The 17,356-nt window shown below is 37.7% G+C and overlaps 3 protein-coding genes across 11 annotated transcripts in view; all 3 read right to left on the reverse strand.

Moving 5' to 3' along the window:
• cadps2 (Ca++-dependent secretion activator 2) overlaps nt 1-4,768 on the reverse strand; it is a 182,509-nt gene extending 177,741 nt beyond the window's left edge. For 4 of the 5 annotated variants that reach the window (XM_067380101.1, XM_067380102.1, XM_067380103.1 and 1 more), the window contains exon 1: nt 4,255-4,767. In XM_067380101.1, coding sequence (XP_067236202.1) covers nt 4,255-4,560 — 306 coding nt within the window. In that variant the 5' untranslated portion in view covers nt 4,561-4,767. Of the gene's footprint in view, nt 1-4,254 lie in introns of all 5 variants that reach the window. The other variant, XM_067380104.1, reaches the window with a different exon arrangement.
• Nucleotides 4,769-7,436: 2,668 nt separating this feature from the next.
• On the reverse strand, nt 7,437-14,623 carry slc13a1 (solute carrier family 13 member 1). Its single transcript, XM_067380513.1, has 15 exons — nt 14,358-14,623; nt 13,948-14,076; nt 13,687-13,823; nt 13,397-13,584; nt 13,259-13,298; nt 13,090-13,150; nt 12,843-13,000; nt 12,561-12,680; nt 11,991-12,086; nt 11,220-11,321; nt 10,994-11,088; nt 10,809-10,903; nt 9,841-10,002; nt 9,619-9,756; nt 7,437-9,506 (listed from the first exon to the last, which is right to left on the reverse strand). The coding sequence occupies exons 1-15, from the start codon at nt 14,454-14,456 to the stop codon at nt 9,372-9,374; spliced, it is 1,755 nt and encodes a 584-aa protein (XP_067236614.1). The 5' UTR covers nt 14,457-14,623; the 3' UTR covers nt 7,437-9,371.
• Nucleotides 14,624-14,889: 266 nt separating this feature from the next.
• Nucleotides 14,890-17,356, reverse strand: part of iqub (IQ motif and ubiquitin domain containing) — a 32,898-nt gene continuing 30,431 nt past the window's right edge. For all 5 annotated transcript variants that reach the window (XM_067380511.1, XM_067380510.1, XM_067380508.1 and 2 more), the window contains one exon: nt 14,890-17,124. In XM_067380511.1, the coding sequence (XP_067236612.1) occupies nt 16,957-17,124 (168 nt within the window). In that variant the 3' untranslated portion in view covers nt 14,890-16,956. The remainder of the gene's footprint in view (nt 17,125-17,356) is intronic.

Genomic DNA, 17,356 nt, shown 5'->3' on the forward strand with positions numbered 1-17,356 from the left:
TGGCTGATGACATGCTGCACAGTAAAGGAGTCCTCTGACTACCTGCATCATATCCATGAGGAAAATAGTGCCTCAAGGAATACTTGAATAGCACCTGATCCGATCTGCAAAGCCAGAAGGTTACCTTCTCATTTAGGCAGCAAAGATATTTCTCAGAGTCATGACAGAAAAATCAATAATCTGCCCCTAGCTACTCTAAAGATCTCCTCCAACTGAGAACATTTTTTCAACAAAGATTAAAAGGTAGAGTTATTTCTTCTTGATTTCACGTATAAATAAGGGTGATGAGTGTTGTCTGACTTTTACGGGGAGGCCATGTTGTGCCTTTAAACATTTTGATTGAACAATATGCAATAATTCTAAGTTCAATAGGAGGTCATGGGGTCTTATTGGACAAGTATATTTCAGTTCTGCTCTTGCACTATATGACCAGGACGATCATATAGACTCATATTTGTAAACATTTTAAAGCTTCTGATAGTTTATCTAAAGAAATAATCTCAATAAAAAACATGTACACTTACAAATTTAGCCAACTATCAGGCAACAAGATAAAGAGGGAACTCTGAGGCTAAAAAACATACACAATCACCTTCAACATTGCTTCTGACGGTTTCAAACACCTTCTTTACAAATTCTTACAATATTCATTTGCGAGCAATTTTCAACCGCTCGTGGATAAATCCAAGCTGGATGTGTAGGTGGTCCTCTCTGCCTTTATCTCTTGTAGGTTACATTAACTTGGTCAAAATGGTTATTCTGCCTAAATTTCTTCACCTCTTTCAACACATATCGATTTTCACTAATAAATCTTTCTTTACTGGCTTAGAAGGTCTTTTGTGCCCATTTCTATGGGGGAATAAACCCGCTCACTCTAAGAAATCAATCCTACAACTTCCCAAGGCTAAGGGAGGCCTCGCACTTCCCATATTACTGGGCCTGTAACATTAATAAACTTCTCTTTTGAAACAAGGATAGCTTCTCTGACAATGGTCCACCAAGTTTGCACACAGAAACTTTGTTGAAGAGTCCACTTCCCTCTATTGTTTGCTCTCAACTTTAAGGTCTCAAATAACCCTGTAGTAACTAGGTCCCTCAAAATCCGGGTTCAATTTAGGAAACATTATGGTTTACATATAGAGGCTCTATTCACATGCCTATCACAAACAATTACTGTTCAACTTTGGTCGTCTAATGGCTTTCTCAAGATTAATGACCTCTACGAAGAGGGAGTATGTGCCTCATTTTCCTTCTTATCGAAAAAGTATAACCTACCCAACCATCACTTAATTTGGTTCTTCCCAATTAGACAACAGAAACCGTTCCCTCACTTTCCTAATCGGAAACACATACGGACAACTTTCTGGCTTTGAATGTCTACCTTAGGCATCTAAACTCAGTCAAGTTTCTCCTCGCCAAATCACCATGAACACTATCATTTTGAGGAAAGGGCTCTATTTTCTTATGTGCATAACAGAATTAAGCTTCAGTGGTATTTCTCAAGCTTTCTCAGAAGAAAAGGTTAAGATTAACACCTGGAATTGGAATGTAATTTACATGTCCCACAGGTGCAAAGTTAATAATAGGTTATTATCAGTCCTTTTTTAACAGTTGCTTCTATTTCCAGCTTTAGAACTGTATATGCATTAAACAGAATCTAAAAACACTAATAGGTCGAGTCCAAAAGCTGTCTATGTTAGAGGTAGTGGGTGTGTGCGGGTAAAAATAGCATCTGTGCTTGTTCTCATAAATGATTCCACATTAGACCAAGAAGAGAAAAAAAAATTCAAAACAAAGCTACTGTTCAATGATATACATTAAAGCTTTTGTTCTCATATTTACTTAGGGAACCTATTATGCAAAATTCACTTTTACATGGTGTTTGAACATAAACGTGGGTTGGCAGTGTGTACACAACCACCCTATAATTGTAAAAATCCACCCACTACTTTTTTATTCCCCACAAATCCTAAACTGGGTCTCAAAATAAGTCGTTTGCATTTCTATGCATTGTGACATCACAATGGAACAGGCCACGACCACGACTGGTGAAGGAAACTGCCCAATTAGCTTAAATCCTCCCTGAGTAAGCCGTACACAGTCTGCCATGTTTATCTCCTCGCTAGAACAGCTAGTAGAAACACAAGAATGTCTCAGCTACATGATAAACAATCTAAATGTTCTGTTGATGGCTGTATCAATGAACGCAAAACGCGTTTTTACATTCCACTGTGCTGCTTTTCCATTGCTTTTCTAAGTAAATGCGCTAGACGGACATGTTTGACCATTGCGCTTGCCTCTCACATCTTTTACAGCGTCTCGCACAGATAACGGCATTCTTAAAACGCAGCACTCACATTTAACTTTTAAAAAAACGTGTCTCAACACCTTGTGTTTTCAACTGCCCACATCTGGCATTTTTAGACACAAAAATGCATAGTGTGTACGAATGACCCCGAATGGGAGAAAAAACACAAGGTCCGTCCAGAGCATTTGCAGTGCAGTGGAATGCAAAAATGTGTTCTATGGAAACGGTCTCATACTGTCTCTACTTTTTTGTTGTTGCTGGAGTACCAGAGGCACAAGCTGTAAAGGCTCCGCCCTCTTCTTGAAAGTGGAGTCGGATAGCAGCAGCTCATTTGCATTTAAAGATACATACAAGAAAACAGCATGTTTTTGCTTCCACCCAAAAAGGGGTATTTTGTGTATGGTATAATAAATGATCTGTGGGGTATTTTGAGCTGAAACTTCACAGACACATTCTGGGGACACTTAAGACTTGTATTAAATCTTGTAAAAAGGGGCATAATTTAAGGGGATAATTCACCCAAAAATTAAAATCCTGTCATTATCACCCTCAAGTTAAGCTTGAAAATGTGGATTATCAAGACTTTCAATGGATGGTCAAAAATGAAGATTTGTGAAACAAAGACAATTTGGTTGCCCTGAGGCAACATGGTGCAACATTCATGTAAAAATAAAAAGATACTTGAGGCAACATTTGGGGTTTCTCAGTCTGCCACACTGGCAGAACCCTCTTGAGAGCCTCTAGGCACCCTTCTGAAGGTGCCTCAAATGTTGTGTATACACAGAAGTTCAAAATATGTTTCAAGTGCCTCAAAGTATTTCCTTTCTGATAGGGTTACTGAGGGGATTATTGACAGTCTTTAGAGTTCTTGCATGAAGTTGCATGTTCCTCAGAGAACTGACCTTTCGAAAGGGTGCCTAGAGGTTATCTAAAGAAGTCTACCAGTGTGGTAGTTTGAGAACCCCAAATGGACCCTGAAATTAATATAATCTATCTGTTTTTTTTTACAGTGATATTGCACCATATTGACACAGGGCAACAAATCCATTTTGTACACATTTCTAAACACATGAAGCATGTAATATGACAACCAAATGGTTAAATATGAAGAGATGCCATGAAGCAATAAAAAGTTTTTCTTGATCACACTACATCCTGGTGGTCATTTTAAGATCATTTTGCACATTTTTGCACTGGAGAACTGCCTTCAGAAAAGCTATTTTAATGGGTTTTTTTTCTTACATCATAAATAAGTCATATTTGTATGCAATGCCATTTACGCTCTGTTGAACATTGTGCATATTGCAGATGTCATGTTATATGTTTTTTATATGCATTATTCATTATTAAAATACTTAAGAGTTTACATTACAGGTGAATGTATAGGTAAAAAGTTAAGAAGAGTAAATTCTATTAGATTGTCATGTTGCAGTTATTGTAAAATCTATTACACGTATTTAGTATAATAATTTTTTTACTTAACATCACTCAATTTCACTACACATTTTAAATAAATAAAACCATAATTCATTTTATTCCATTGTTGCTTTAAGCAACAAAAGGATTTGTTAAAAGAAGTCTATCTTTTGCACACACACACACACAAAAGCAATTAAACATTTTCTAACTTCAAAATATCTGCAATAAAGAGGGTTAAAGCGTGAGACTAACCTTTACTTGCACTATTTTCAACAATTTAGCTTGATTTCCAAATAGTTTGATAGCTGACACAGATGAGCACAGTAAACAAACACCTTTCGAGTCACCCTAAAGTGTAATGCTCAAGAATGTGCAGTTGAAAGTCTTATAAATCTTTTTAAAACCTGTAAAAAGTGCTTTTCTCTTGTATAAAGAAGCGGCGATATCAATGGACTGAGGAAAGTGCGGCACGCGCGCATTAATTTAAAGCGCGAAATATTCTAAACAGTGGATTAACGGTCACTCACCTTCTGCTGACGGCGAGCCATATCTGTGGGTTGTTTGGCGTTAAATGGGTAAGCGATACATCTCAACACAAACACATAAATCTGTAGTTTAATTTTTCTCTCCGCTTCCTCTTTCTTAAGTCTCTCCTGCTCGGTTTTGTCCGCCTCAGCGGGCGAAGGAACCTGTTCCTTGGTTTGGGTTCGAGGGGCGTCCGGCGTCTTTTCGGGTTTGGGACTCTTTTTAACAGGTTTCCCAGTTTTAACGGGCGGTTCGTCCTCAGGTGGTAGTTCCCCCTCAGATTCATCGCTGGAGGACGGGTCCAGCATAGTCGACACTCAAGAGGCGACAACTCCTCACAGCTGTGGGAAATGCGAGGAAACCCGAGAGGTTTCTGACGACCTCGACCACAAAAGCGGAGTTTTTTTCTGAGAGAATGTCAAAATGTGTCAGTCGCGAGACTTTTGAGGGCGGAGTCAATCCGAGAACGATTCGGTGACGGTTGGATTGAGCCACATTCTTTTTTTTTTTCTCTCGTGAAGAGAGCGCGAGCGTGTGGAGGTTAGTGCAGAGTTATGCGAGACAGGTAGGCAACCTGTGGCATTGACAACATGCAACACGTGGGAGGTTCCCTTCTTAAAGGTGCAGTCTGTGGATACCGATACAACTTTAATGTTTTTTCATGTTAATTGTTACACCAAAATAATTTGTTTAGCGCTTTGATATTCATAAATTCAGCGTCGCACCTATTCATTTTGATTGATTATCAAAATCAATGATGACAAAGCAGCTGTAGTTATTTGTGCATAATGTATCTCTGTAGGAAATTTATAGATAGAAAAGATAAACATTAGTAGAAAAGTTACATACAAATACATATATTAGTGTATAATTCACAAAAAATAAATAAATAAATAAATAAACGCCCTGTCTGTGCAACAGTAAGAAATAAAATTTAAAGTCAGCATGAAACGGAAGTTGTGATAGTCTTTTCTTCCCTATTGTTATGGATATTTAAGTGAAACAGCTTCTCAAACTAGAAAAAAAATGTTAGGCAGGACTTGGGCTGCGTCCGAAAACTGTAAAATGCTGCCTTCTGAGGACACATTTCAAGGTTGGAAGGCATCAAGGCACGTCCGAATCCAATGTTGGCTTCACTTCCTGTTTCCTGAGATACCTTCATCTGAACGATTTTTGAAGGAAGCATAGATGTATCCTTAGCTGCCTTTGATATCCCACAATCCTGTGCTTTCCATTCTGTGACAGTTGACCTAGAAAAATAAAGATGGCGTCCGAAAGTTGCATTTGCTGCTCAGTATGTGTATAAATGTACGATTTTGACCAACATATTTAAATTTTGGTATAATTTCTATCGAGAAATTACTACTGTAATAATTAAATATTTGTTTAGTTCTCACCAAAGCTCGCGCTATATTGCTGTAGATCATTAAACTGTTACACTGCCTCAGAAGTCTGTCCGAAATCAGTTTCGTGAGGTACCTTCATGTACGAACGCTGCCGTACAAGTAATTCTCTTATAAGACAGCGAGGCAGCAAGACAGCTAGGTTTTCAGACGCAGCCTTGATTTTGTCCTTCGGGAAGTGATTGGATAATTGGATTGTTATCGCTTGCAGGTTGTGGCTGGAACAGGAAAATTTTTGTTGTTGTTGTTTTTAAAGTTATATTTATGGGCTTTTTGTGCCTTTTATTTAGAGAGGACAGTAGAGAGCAAACAGGAAAGCATTGGTTGGAGAGAGGGGGGCAGGATTGGCAAAGGAACTCGAGACGGGAATCAAACTCGGGTAAGCTAGGCGGTTGGAGACGACCAGGCGTACGTTTCCCAAAGCGAACTATGGTCACAAGTTACCAATAGAGTTCAATGGGACTTACGACCATAGTTCACCAACGATGCTTTCGGGAAACTCACCCCAGGAAAGTTCTTTTGTTTTTGATCAAAAGATTTTGATTAAAGATTTATTTACATAAGTTTATTACAGCCATTACAAAAGGTAGGGTACATTGGCTGTAATGTTTTTCACTTCACAGCCTCATTTTTATTCACAGATAATTAAATATGGTGTCTGCCCTGACTAAAGAAACCTTTTCACTGCTGACAATGAACCAGAAGTCATTAATTTGTAATGGAGAGTTGCACAGAGTTGCTACCCTCTGTGAATGCAGGATTTTAAGATCTAAATTGTGTTTCAGGTGCGTTTAAATTTTTTAACCTTTTCAGATCGCCCAGTATACAACCCAATTTTTGTCTACCTTTACCAAAACACTTGCTTCTTCTGAAGAACAGACAATTATCTTCAATAAAAGGAGAGAAAATTCTCCTAGTGTTGCGCTCCTTTATTTGAGCAGTCAACAAAAACATCTGTATGGGTGAAAAGGTGGCTTCAGAAATAAAATGAGTTTACTATACGACTATCACTAGGGGGCGAAATGCAACACTCGTCACAGGTCATAGACGGTGAAAAGGCACCTTACCCAGTGTCAATGGAAAAAACGTATAAAATCATAGAAATTTTATGTGGAAAATATCTTAAAGATAAAAGCAAACCACTGTTCATATTCAGCTTGCTGACCCATGAACCCAGGGAGAAATTATATTATGGTGATGACTCTACACATTTATAAGGTCTTGGAGAAAAGCTACTCCTAATTGTTAAACTCAATAGTCCTTGCACCAAAATTAAGTATATAAGAAATAAGTATTAAATAACACATAATAAGATTAGACCCTTTAGACAGGCTGTCATTACCTCAGACACAACCGAACAGTGACCTTGAATTACAATGGCTGCAGGATCCAAGCATGAATTTTCATAACGTGGGTGGTTTGCAGAATTAGTTCTCATCACTGCCTCGCTTTGAGAACAAATATTAACCCAAGCCCATTCAGATGGCACATTATAGCATCCTATTTTTTTTAAAATTAGCTCTAAAGTCTTTTATGTTTTTATTATTATTCCGTTTTCCCCCTAATTACAATGGGAAGAAATTATTTTGTTAAGATAGATACTTTCAGTGCTGTTTCTGTGCGCATTACTTGTATCCAAAAAGCCTCCACTGCAGACAAATAGATGACAATATTTCTCTGTAACCTCATTTCATCAAAGCTAATCTGCCGCTTGAATCTTTTTGATAAGGCTGCCACCCAGACTAGATTTGTCAAAACATTTAATTTTGGGATTTAGTAGAGATGAGACAATCCACCCAGTGCACAGTTCAATTAACATTGATACAGATGTCAGTTTTTTCAAAGCATTGTTTTTTAAAGTCAATATGAATTCCAGCTATAACATGATGACTATGAATGGTATATTATTTATTTTTTATTTTTTTCTTGCAAAAACAGTGAAATAAGTGTCCAGTCCAGAGTCCAGACTGACTTGTCTTCGTGTTGTGTCCACATGGACTCATATTGACAAATAATTCACACAAAGAACACACAGACAGAAAGTAACTGTCTCACAGTTTTAGTTGTAACAAGAAACATCTCACAAGAAGCACATATGAGCAATAGATGTTAACCAAACTCAATGCTGAGTTTCCATTCAAAGTGCAGTATTCTGTGAGGTGAATTTTAAAATAGTATTGAAACAAAAACACATTGTAAATTTAAAAACAAAATATGTCTATGTTCTTTGAATTACAACATTTGAAGTGGATCAAAAAAGTTACTAAGAAGAAGGTTTTAGGCAACTTTGATAAAATGTTGATCCACTTCAGATGTTTACTACTGTAAAAAACAGAAAACTATAGAATACTCTGACTGACGTCCTTTAAACTCAACAGGAGCAAAAGCTAGAAATGCCCACTTTTTTGCAAGAAGCCACTTGCTTTGTGCAAGTTTGTGTTAAATCAGTGTCTAAAGTTGAACATTTTTTGTCTGTTTCTACTTTTGATCTCTTTTGTTCACAATGTAAATTCTACTTATACAGTTCACTTATCTGTATGTACATGCTAGAGTGTAACAAAAATATACAATCATATAATATAAAACATTAAGTGCTATGTTAACTGACGGGACTAAGCCTGTCATGCAAATTCTGCTTAAAGCTTAAGAAATATTTTTTATATAATACATTTTGTATAAACATTGCACTGTTGAATTGTGCACATACATTCTTCACCAAAGCATCCTGTTTTAAACAGCTTTTACTAGTCTCTTTGAACCTCTCAAAAGAGTAAATGGCAAAAGGAATCACAGACTTGAGACAATGATCACAAAGTCCCTGTTTACACCTGGTATTAAGATGCGTTTTGGTTGAACAGATCAAGTAGATGAGTGAGACACATTCCCATTTACGCCTAGTGTTTTAATCTTTGTTTTCTCTTTTGTCCACTTTTGACCATTTCTGTCCTGATTTCTTCGAGGGGAGGGTAGTGGGTAAATGTATGGGCTTTTTCAGATCTTTTGATCTAATAGACAAAATAAGCTCACTCAATTTACATATGTACGCGACCGGAGATGAAAGAAAAACATAAGGCGAACATCAGTTTCCGTTTCTGCTCTGACAGCTGCAGGAATGCATGTTAGAAATCAGGAATGGTAAGAGAACTTTGTGCTTGGTACGTTTTTCATCTTCAAACCAAACTTAGGTCTTCAGCTGACAAAGATTAATGCATAATGTTTATGCATTAGGTCAATAGGTGATGAGTTGGGGTCTTTTGTGGTTGTTCGAATGCATTTGACCACATGGGCGTCTACACTACAAAAGCAATCCAGTCGAATGTGTTTTCGACTACCTCTGGAAGTGTTCGAAAGTGGACAAGCTCAAAACCTTTTAGACACAATTTACACCTGTATCTAGTGTCGTCCACTTGTAACTGGATTGATGAAAACACTTCTTAATATCAGGTGTAAACAAGGCCAAAGATTATTAAAACTGCTTAAAATACAAAAAAACATATAAACAATGATGTTCAAACCGAACATCTCCTGGAATCCAAACCATTCAGTCTGATGTATTTCTAAAGGCAAGCTCGTCATGCCTTCTTGTCCAAGTGATCCAAACAAGTAAAACATTTGGATTGTGGACTTTGCCCTGTCAACAATTCAGCCAACTGCGAGGGATCCCATGTAATTTTAAAACTAAACTGTTCACATTTCTATAATTTTCACAGTGTTGGTCATACTCCAGTGTTGTTTACCACTGGTGCCCAGTCTGGGTAGGTGTCCAAGTTAAGCAGAGGTGTTCCCCATGTTGTGAGAGCTAATAGGACTGTAAGAATGCCTATAACGTTTACGCCCAGCCCTGCCTTCACCTATAGTGACAAGGAAACCATACAATGCTTAGTTACTATAGTATTTACCTTGGATATATTATGAAATTTACAATGCAAAATACTTGCAAGGAACAAAATCATAGGAACTCACCATGTCCATGCTTGTCAGATGACCATATGTAAAGACAATTGCATTAGGAGGATTAGAAACTGGAAGTAGGAACGAGAAGGACACAGATAGGGCCGTAGGAATCAGCATGTACAGAGGGTTGACTCCAATTGCCTCAGCCTGACAAAGATGATGAGAATAGCCCAAAAAAGTTAAATGAAAGTAACATTCATTATATTTTACATCTATTGAAATAACACGTACCAAGGGGGCCAGTATAGGCAAAAAGATTGTCATTGTGGCAGCATTGCTGGCCACCTCTGTGATAGAGGTAACAATAAGGCTGGCGATTGTGACAGTGGCTAAAGGAGGAAGGCTTCCCAAGGGAGTCAGCAATTCAGCAACCCAAGACGATAAACCAGAAATCTGTCGGGTGAAAAATAACGGAAACTTGTCAGATCATCTTTAAAAGGTGAGTGACAGTGTCCAACCAAGATATTCATGAACTCAAATGGAATTGCTTTCATAAATGTACCAACATCTCTTTGTATGGTTGTCAACAGAGTATGGAGTCGTAATTTAGCTGTTTGTCAAGATATGGCATCCAGACAGCCCGATATTGCATATGGAGAATGCAGCACAGTAGTCACCCTTTCTGCTTTGAAGATTTTAAAAGACTGGACTTGCCATGACATTTGGGTGTCTGGATCAAAACAGCGCTGGAGCCTTGATGATAAGACCCCACCCCAGCCCACCTACACCAGGAGAATATTAAGAAGTAGACGCTCTTGTTTCCAGTTTTTGCAACTGACATGAAGAAGGAGCCGCTATGCTGAAATGACGTGCTTCAGTGCCAGTCTTATAATGGAGGCATGTAATTAGCTTGAATGGAACGTCAAAGCAGACAGAGGGTGACACAGTAAAATTGTTGTTCTCCTCGCAACGTTAATGGGCTGCATGCTGTTATGAGGCTTTGATGTGATCCGTCTTTTCATTTATTTATTTTAAAAGGAAATTAATGTTTAAGAATATTAGTAAAGGGAACAATTGAGCTGTCCAGGGCTGTCCAAAGCCACCAGTGAATTAGACTGGCCTGTTTAATTGAATCCAGGCCTGTTAAAGAGGACCATTAATTGATTCATCTATTAATGCGGTTTTGCACTTTTGTATTCATTTCTCTCTCTTTTTTTTCTTACAGATATAATTGAGTTTCCATTAAATCATGATCCTACCTTTGTGCCTTCAGCCAAAGCAAAACCGCCACCCACGAGCAGACTGATCTCCCATGGCATACAGGCCTGGAAGTCCTTCCACGTTATCAAGGCCTCTGTCACAGGAATCGACAATGTTAATCAGAAAGAAAACTGCTGATAGTGAAGGGTTTTACACTTGCACAAAGGAAATGAGTAAGCTGTACCATAGTGATCTGCTTTTAGTTTGTGAGCAGGGATGATGAAGAACATGAAACCCAGCAACAGCGCTACAGTGGCATCCGTAGCATAACCTGGGTAACTGAAGAAATAACATTCAAAGGATAAATGAGAAGTCTAGATGCAAGTATTTAAAACAGTGATGACTTCTGAAGTGCAGTAGTTATCTGTACATCTACATCAAAAGAAGTTGAAAAAAATAAATACACTCACTTAGGGAACAGTGATGACCAGCCTGGCATGAAACCTGGGTTTCTCGTAAACCACAATATTGCCATCAGCACGAAGATGATCAAGGTGATAATCTCCTGGCCTCTGGATCAGAAGAGAAACAGTAATATAGAGAAATGGTCAGCAACTCAGGCATCTCATTGCCCTAAACACTGGAATACACTACATGACTTTTGCCCCAATTTGCAGTCTGGAGGAGTCAACACTAGTTCTGCAGATTTTGGGCAGACAAAGTTGACAGATTTCAGAGAAATCCATCTAGTCACAGGATATCTAACATGTTTTGATATTTTGAGACGATTTTAAAACATATATTGTTTTCATTTGGTCATGCATCTCCTAGCAAGGAGATGCGTGTTTCTGTGTGAGTTTGTTGTGTTCAGAACAACTTAAAAGTGAATACTGCCTAGTGTTTTAAAAGTTGTGTGGTGTATTCTAGATTTAAAAAGAAATAACCCTTCTATGATACTAATCAAAATAATAAAGACATAAACAGGTCTCAGAATCCTTCTAAATTTACCAAATTTGTACACTTTGACACATAATTAATATATTATTTATATTACTATAATATTTAAAGGTAAGGATAAGTGTTAAGGATAGGACTGTTCAGAGAAAAAAAAAAAACCTAACCCAAAATCATGGCATTGGTTGAGCAATACATGGGGACAAATACATTATTTATCCATTACATATTTGGGAAAAAATAAGTAAATTTCACACTTTTAAGTGCCTTCTAAAAAAAGTTCCAACCTTATGGGCCCTAGTGAGTTGTACTGATCCCGAAGCACTTTGGCAGTGATTTTTTCCTTTTCGGATTGCTGTCTGGAGCACAGGCTGGCACGAAAGCTAGAGATGGATGGAGAAGCAGATATACTTTTATTGTTTAGTTCAATCACTGCCATTTCACTGCATACATGTAGTTAATTTTAATGAGTGGAAGAATTGAATGAAATCTTTGTATATGACAAAAATCTATTTAAGCTACGCATACGAACAATCACATCTCTTTTCGTGACGCCATGCGTCAATGTTCTGTGAGTGATTCTTCATCAGGGAAAGAAGAAAATCTTGATGAAGAAGTCTGCTCAATAAAACATGATTATTCTAGAGCGATGAGATCAGGAGGCTGTGAGTGAGACGATGAGCAGGAAGAAGAAGATTGAAGACATGTAGAGGAAGCTGAAGTGGTGAGGTGGGAAAAATGCAAAGCGTGATTTGAAATGATGAATTTGAATGAAATTCTAAGACGAAGAGTAAAAATGAGGGACATAGAGGGGTCAGGGAACGACTTATTGAATAGAAGACATTACGATCACTCACTTGGATCCGAGGAACATCCAGTGCAGGAATAGCCATGACAAAATCAGCATAATTATGCAGATGGGAAGACAAAGCACGAACCAGTTTCCAAAATTAATGATGGTGCAGTCTGGGTAGTACCTGAGGAAATGTCATAAAAGTGCACAACATGCACAGTTTAGATGGTTTAGACTCACCCACCAAATCAGATAATATAGTAGAAATAATGGGAACAGTATATATTAATACAATTAATACTAATATACGTTCACACATCAGTTTAAAGGTAAGTACTGAACTCACTGATAGATGTATTCAGCAAAGATGAGGTTTGTGGATGTTCCTGATAATGTGGTCAGCCCCCCAATGGATGAGGAGTAGGCAATGCAAAGTGACAATCCTTTGCACATCATGTGATCTTCACGGGTTCTGTACTTCCCATTATATGGTGGAGTTGGTGCCTGAAAATATTGAGAAATACCATTTTATATAAAGGTAATGAGAAGGATTTTGTGTTTGCGTTTAATGTCAGTGTGCATGTTTTACTGACCTTAACAGTCTCTGGTTCCTCCGGAGCTGTCTGTACTGGCTCTGTAATGCCTGCTTCAATGCTATAAGAGTAAAAAAAAAAAATCTCATTCAGTCTTAAAAATCCATTTTCTTTTGTCTGTTGCATTTTATTTTTGTTAAAATTTGATTTTAATTTTATACATCTTCACCTTTTTATCTTCTCAGACTGGTCATACTGGGCCTCAATATCTGAAAACAAATGTTTAAATGTTGCAGCTTTAACTAGAAGGTTAAAGGTTAAAATGATAATTTATTACTCAAGTTAAATGAAAGCTGCACCAGCTTACCTTCAAGCTGAAGCGCAGGGTTGGAGATGCCATTTAACGCCCCCTTGTGGTCTTTGCTTGCCTCTTCATTTGCATTCAAAACCTGCTGGATCACTGCCTCCACAATTGGCATTACCATCGCCACAGTTGAGGTGTTGCTCAACCACATGGAGAGGAAAGCACAGCCAACCATGAACCCCAGCATCAACCTGTGAAACACATTTCACAGTAAACAAGCAGTGTTTGCATCAGTCAATCCTACTATAATTCATCATAACACATCACATATCTGAATAAAATAAAAATCTTACATGCCAGGGTTGACTCCAAGCGTAGTCACCAATCTGAGGGCAATTCTTCGGTGAAGACCCCATTTCTCAATGGCTGTTGCTAGACAGATGACTCCAAGAAGCAACAAGTGGAAGTCTTTGAAATATGTAGATGCAACCTAAAGAAAAATGGCTGGTCAGATCTTGTGTTTGCAGTACTTATCCACATTAGTAGTCCAGAAATATTGTAGTCAGGTTTCCATGAGATTGTTTCCCAAGAGTAAAGCGACTAGCTCAGTGTACCTGGGAGGATTTCATGATGCCAAAAAGAGGGAAAAGCAGTGCGGGGAGAAGTGCCGTCACAGACAGAGGCAAGACCTCCGTCATCCAGTACACAGCCATTAATATCAGGATGTACGCACATTCTGCTTCCTAGTGGACATGATATCAGTGTTTATATCCATTCAGAAGATAAAATGTCTTTTTTGCAAAACAAATGTTTTTTGTTTGAAAGTGACATGAGAGAAAAAGACAGTTATTTTTAAAGGCATTTACATATGATGTGCCAAAATATTTCAGAAAATGTGCAATATAATATAAGAAAAAAAATACAAGCTTTGCTTCATTATTCTTACTTCATTACATTAGTTTTACTCACAACAAAAAATGAATAGAACCTGATAGAAACACATATGTGTTCAAGCATGTCTAACCTTCGTTTTGATGACCAGTGGCAGCGGTAGCAATGCCAGTGGTGTGCTGATGATGATTAAGGGTTTCACAAAGCTCCAAGAACATCTAAGCTGCCTCATCCTGTGGCTGAAACGGAGTCAACTTAGGAACTTTGTCTTATGATGGCCTTTAAATAATGTGCCGCTGATTAATCTTTGCCCTGGTGCCATCCGCATCCACCGTTACTGGTCCATTCCGGGCATGTCATAAAGCATTATGGCCATGGAGATTAAGCTTTAAGATTAGACTCCTGCCACTCATAGCTTGTGTAAGTCCCTCCAAACCTGATCCGTTTATATTTACATTTTATGACCAAAGTTAACAACAAATTTGCATATGAGGTTATAAAAGCAAAAGCATTATAAACTTAAACCCACTGACACGAGACATTGCCACAGACAATGACCTGGAATTCACACCTTTTTCTCTTAACAGCAAACGTCATCACTGCTTCCCTTCTTGGGCCCTAATCTGGCGCTGCACTGGCGTCTGTTAAACAACAACCTGGGAGACTTCATAAACACAAACTCTCAGAAATCACACAGCAGGCGATAATCCGTACTGGGGTTTGTTTCCAAAGAATTAGAGTTGATCAGTGGGAGGAAGAGGAATGTTTATGGAAATATAAAAACACAAAATAAAACTTTAAATAGCTTTATAATAGCGACTCTTATAATCACAACTTCATATCTCACAATTATTTAATTCTAAACAGTTCCAACTTCATTTCTTACAGTTGTGACTATTTATGTATAATCATGACTTTGTATTTCACAATTGCAAAATTTCTATCCCACAAATTAAACTTTATTTCTCGTATTTGCGACTTTATCTCACAACTGCAACTTTATTTGTTACTTTAATCTTTATCTTACAATTGCTTTTTATTTTTAACTGAGGCAGAAAAAGGCTTCCATAACTTTGTGAATCATATAATGTAAAATGTGCCAATGGAAAACTTGAAAATCCAGTGGAAAAAGTTACAAGGAGTTGGCCTATGACCAGCTGTAATGTCAAATCCATCTGAAGGTGTTGAGGTTAGTTGAAGCTTATTGAAGTTATGACTTCATGACCTCCCTGTGCGACTGTCATTTCACAGTCAGGATTACCAAGGATGCAAAATGGTGTTTCCTTGAAACATCATTGGATAACTTGGGCTCAGTGTTTTTACAGAACACTCACTTTATTCCTTGCACTATTACACATTAATCGCAATCCTCAAGCTTTCTCAAGGAACAAACACAAAAGCTCTATCGGAGATTACATAAAACTCCACTAATTAGTTATCAATATGAGCATTATAAAGATCAAAAGCCTATTCCAGCGTTCAAAGATTACAAAAGATTGCACAATACTGGTGGGAAAAAAAATGGAGAAAATCTTGACTCACCTTTGACTTACTTTATTCATACACAGACAACTTAAACGAAAAGATCGAACAATAACCTAACAACATCATGTTGCTCTCAGAGCCCACCCAGGGAAAAGTGTTTTCTTTGTTAAAGTAGGATTACAGTTTTTAAAGATGCAGGAACCTGCAAAAGATTGTGTTTTTATATGAAAAATTCTGATATTCCTCTTACATTGAACAAAAAAAAAGTTCCTTCATCTGCATCACAACAACCAATCAACAATAAACTGACAACTTGTTTTTCACATTTATCCTCTACCCAATTTTTTTTTTTTTTTTTTTCTGTCTAAGTTTGAAGTTTGATTAAGTATCATTATTGTTCCTTACTGGATCACAGAAAGACATAGATAGGGTTTGTGCCAAATAACATGATAAGCCAAAATGTCTAATAAACCAATTTTATTAAGCTCGTCTTATAAACTCACGTCATGGAGGGACAAAAATAAAACTCAAACCTTTCATTACTATATCAGCAGTCTGCAGTCCTTCTTTTTAGCCGTTAGTCCCGTGGTGCTGGTGGTCTCGCTCACATTTGTTCAAAAGGAAACGCAGGAGGAGGTTCTTGACCTTTTCGTATAATTGCAGATCTTAGATTGCTCACCTCCTGATTAGATCTAGGCTATATATCATTTGCAAAGGCCTAATTAAAACCTCTTGAACTTGAGTGTTTTAGGCTTCCGAAGTGTTCCCGGAAATAACGTTTCAATTAATTCTTGTGTGGCATTATGGAGTAATCATTGAGGGATAATCTACTTTTTTTGTCTGTCTAATCTCACTTTTATATGCAGCTTTTGTACTCAAGTTTAACACCGGAAAACATGCTAATGCAACATTTTTCACAGGATTGTAGTGTTGCTGCTTGTTTAAACAAAAAGTATTTTACAAAACACCAAAGAAGTTATGAAAAATCATAAAACTTTTTCCGCAATTACTGCCAACTGATAAGTAATTAACATTAATGAATGATCCAAATGAATGGAAAACAAAACAGAGAGAGGCCCAGCAACTCCTGGTTTTAATTACCATATAAGATATTCAAATTCGATAAATGATCTAAAGGAAGAATGCTAAAAGAGGTTTAGACCTCTAAATGGTCTGAAGTTGAGAAATAGTAAAGCTGCAGAAGTCCCTGAGCACCCCGCAGGATTGTGGGTAACCTCTTAGTGATTCTACTTGGTCGCCTTGGTGATGGGCTTGGAGACCAGCAGAGTGCCGAGGGCAGCAGGCTGAATCTCAGCATTGTGCAGATATTCGGCCATCGCAGGTATCTGAGAGAAGTACTTCCTGGCCAGTGTGTGTTTCTGCTTGACATTGCGGATAACTACCACATCGTATGCCTGCAAGTGAAAACAGCGTGCATTTGTAGGGTGGCACAGATAGGTTTGCGTGGTGACAGAGACAAATGTGTTCTGTATATGCATTACATGTTAACACCATCTCTAAAATGGAACTTTGCCAGGTGTACATTTAATAGTCATGACTATAGAGTTTTGGCAGATAAAGTTTTATGTAATCTATTAATTTGACCCTTATTTAAATTTAAAGCCTTATTATACTGTATATTACACC

The sequence above is a fragment of the Chanodichthys erythropterus genome, chromosome 24, assembly GCF_024489055.1.
Source record: "Chanodichthys erythropterus isolate Z2021 chromosome 24, ASM2448905v1, whole genome shotgun sequence".
NCBI lineage: Eukaryota > Metazoa > Chordata > Actinopteri > Cypriniformes > Xenocyprididae > Chanodichthys > Chanodichthys erythropterus.

Excerpts from the sequence above, each read along its gene's own strand:
- slc13a1 (XM_067380513.1), bottom strand. The coding sequence starts at position 14,456 with ATGAGGCAGCTTAGATGTTCTTGGAGCTTTGTGAAACCCTTAATCATC. Across the intron at positions 13,824-13,947 it reads GCATCATGAAATCCTCCCAG|GTTGCATCTACATATTTCAA; the intron begins GTACACTGAGCT and ends ATTTTTCTTTAG. Across the intron at positions 12,087-12,560 it reads TGGATGTTCCTCGGATCCAA|CTTTCGTGCCAGCCTGTGCT; the intron begins GTGAGTGATCGT and ends ATCCATCTCTAG.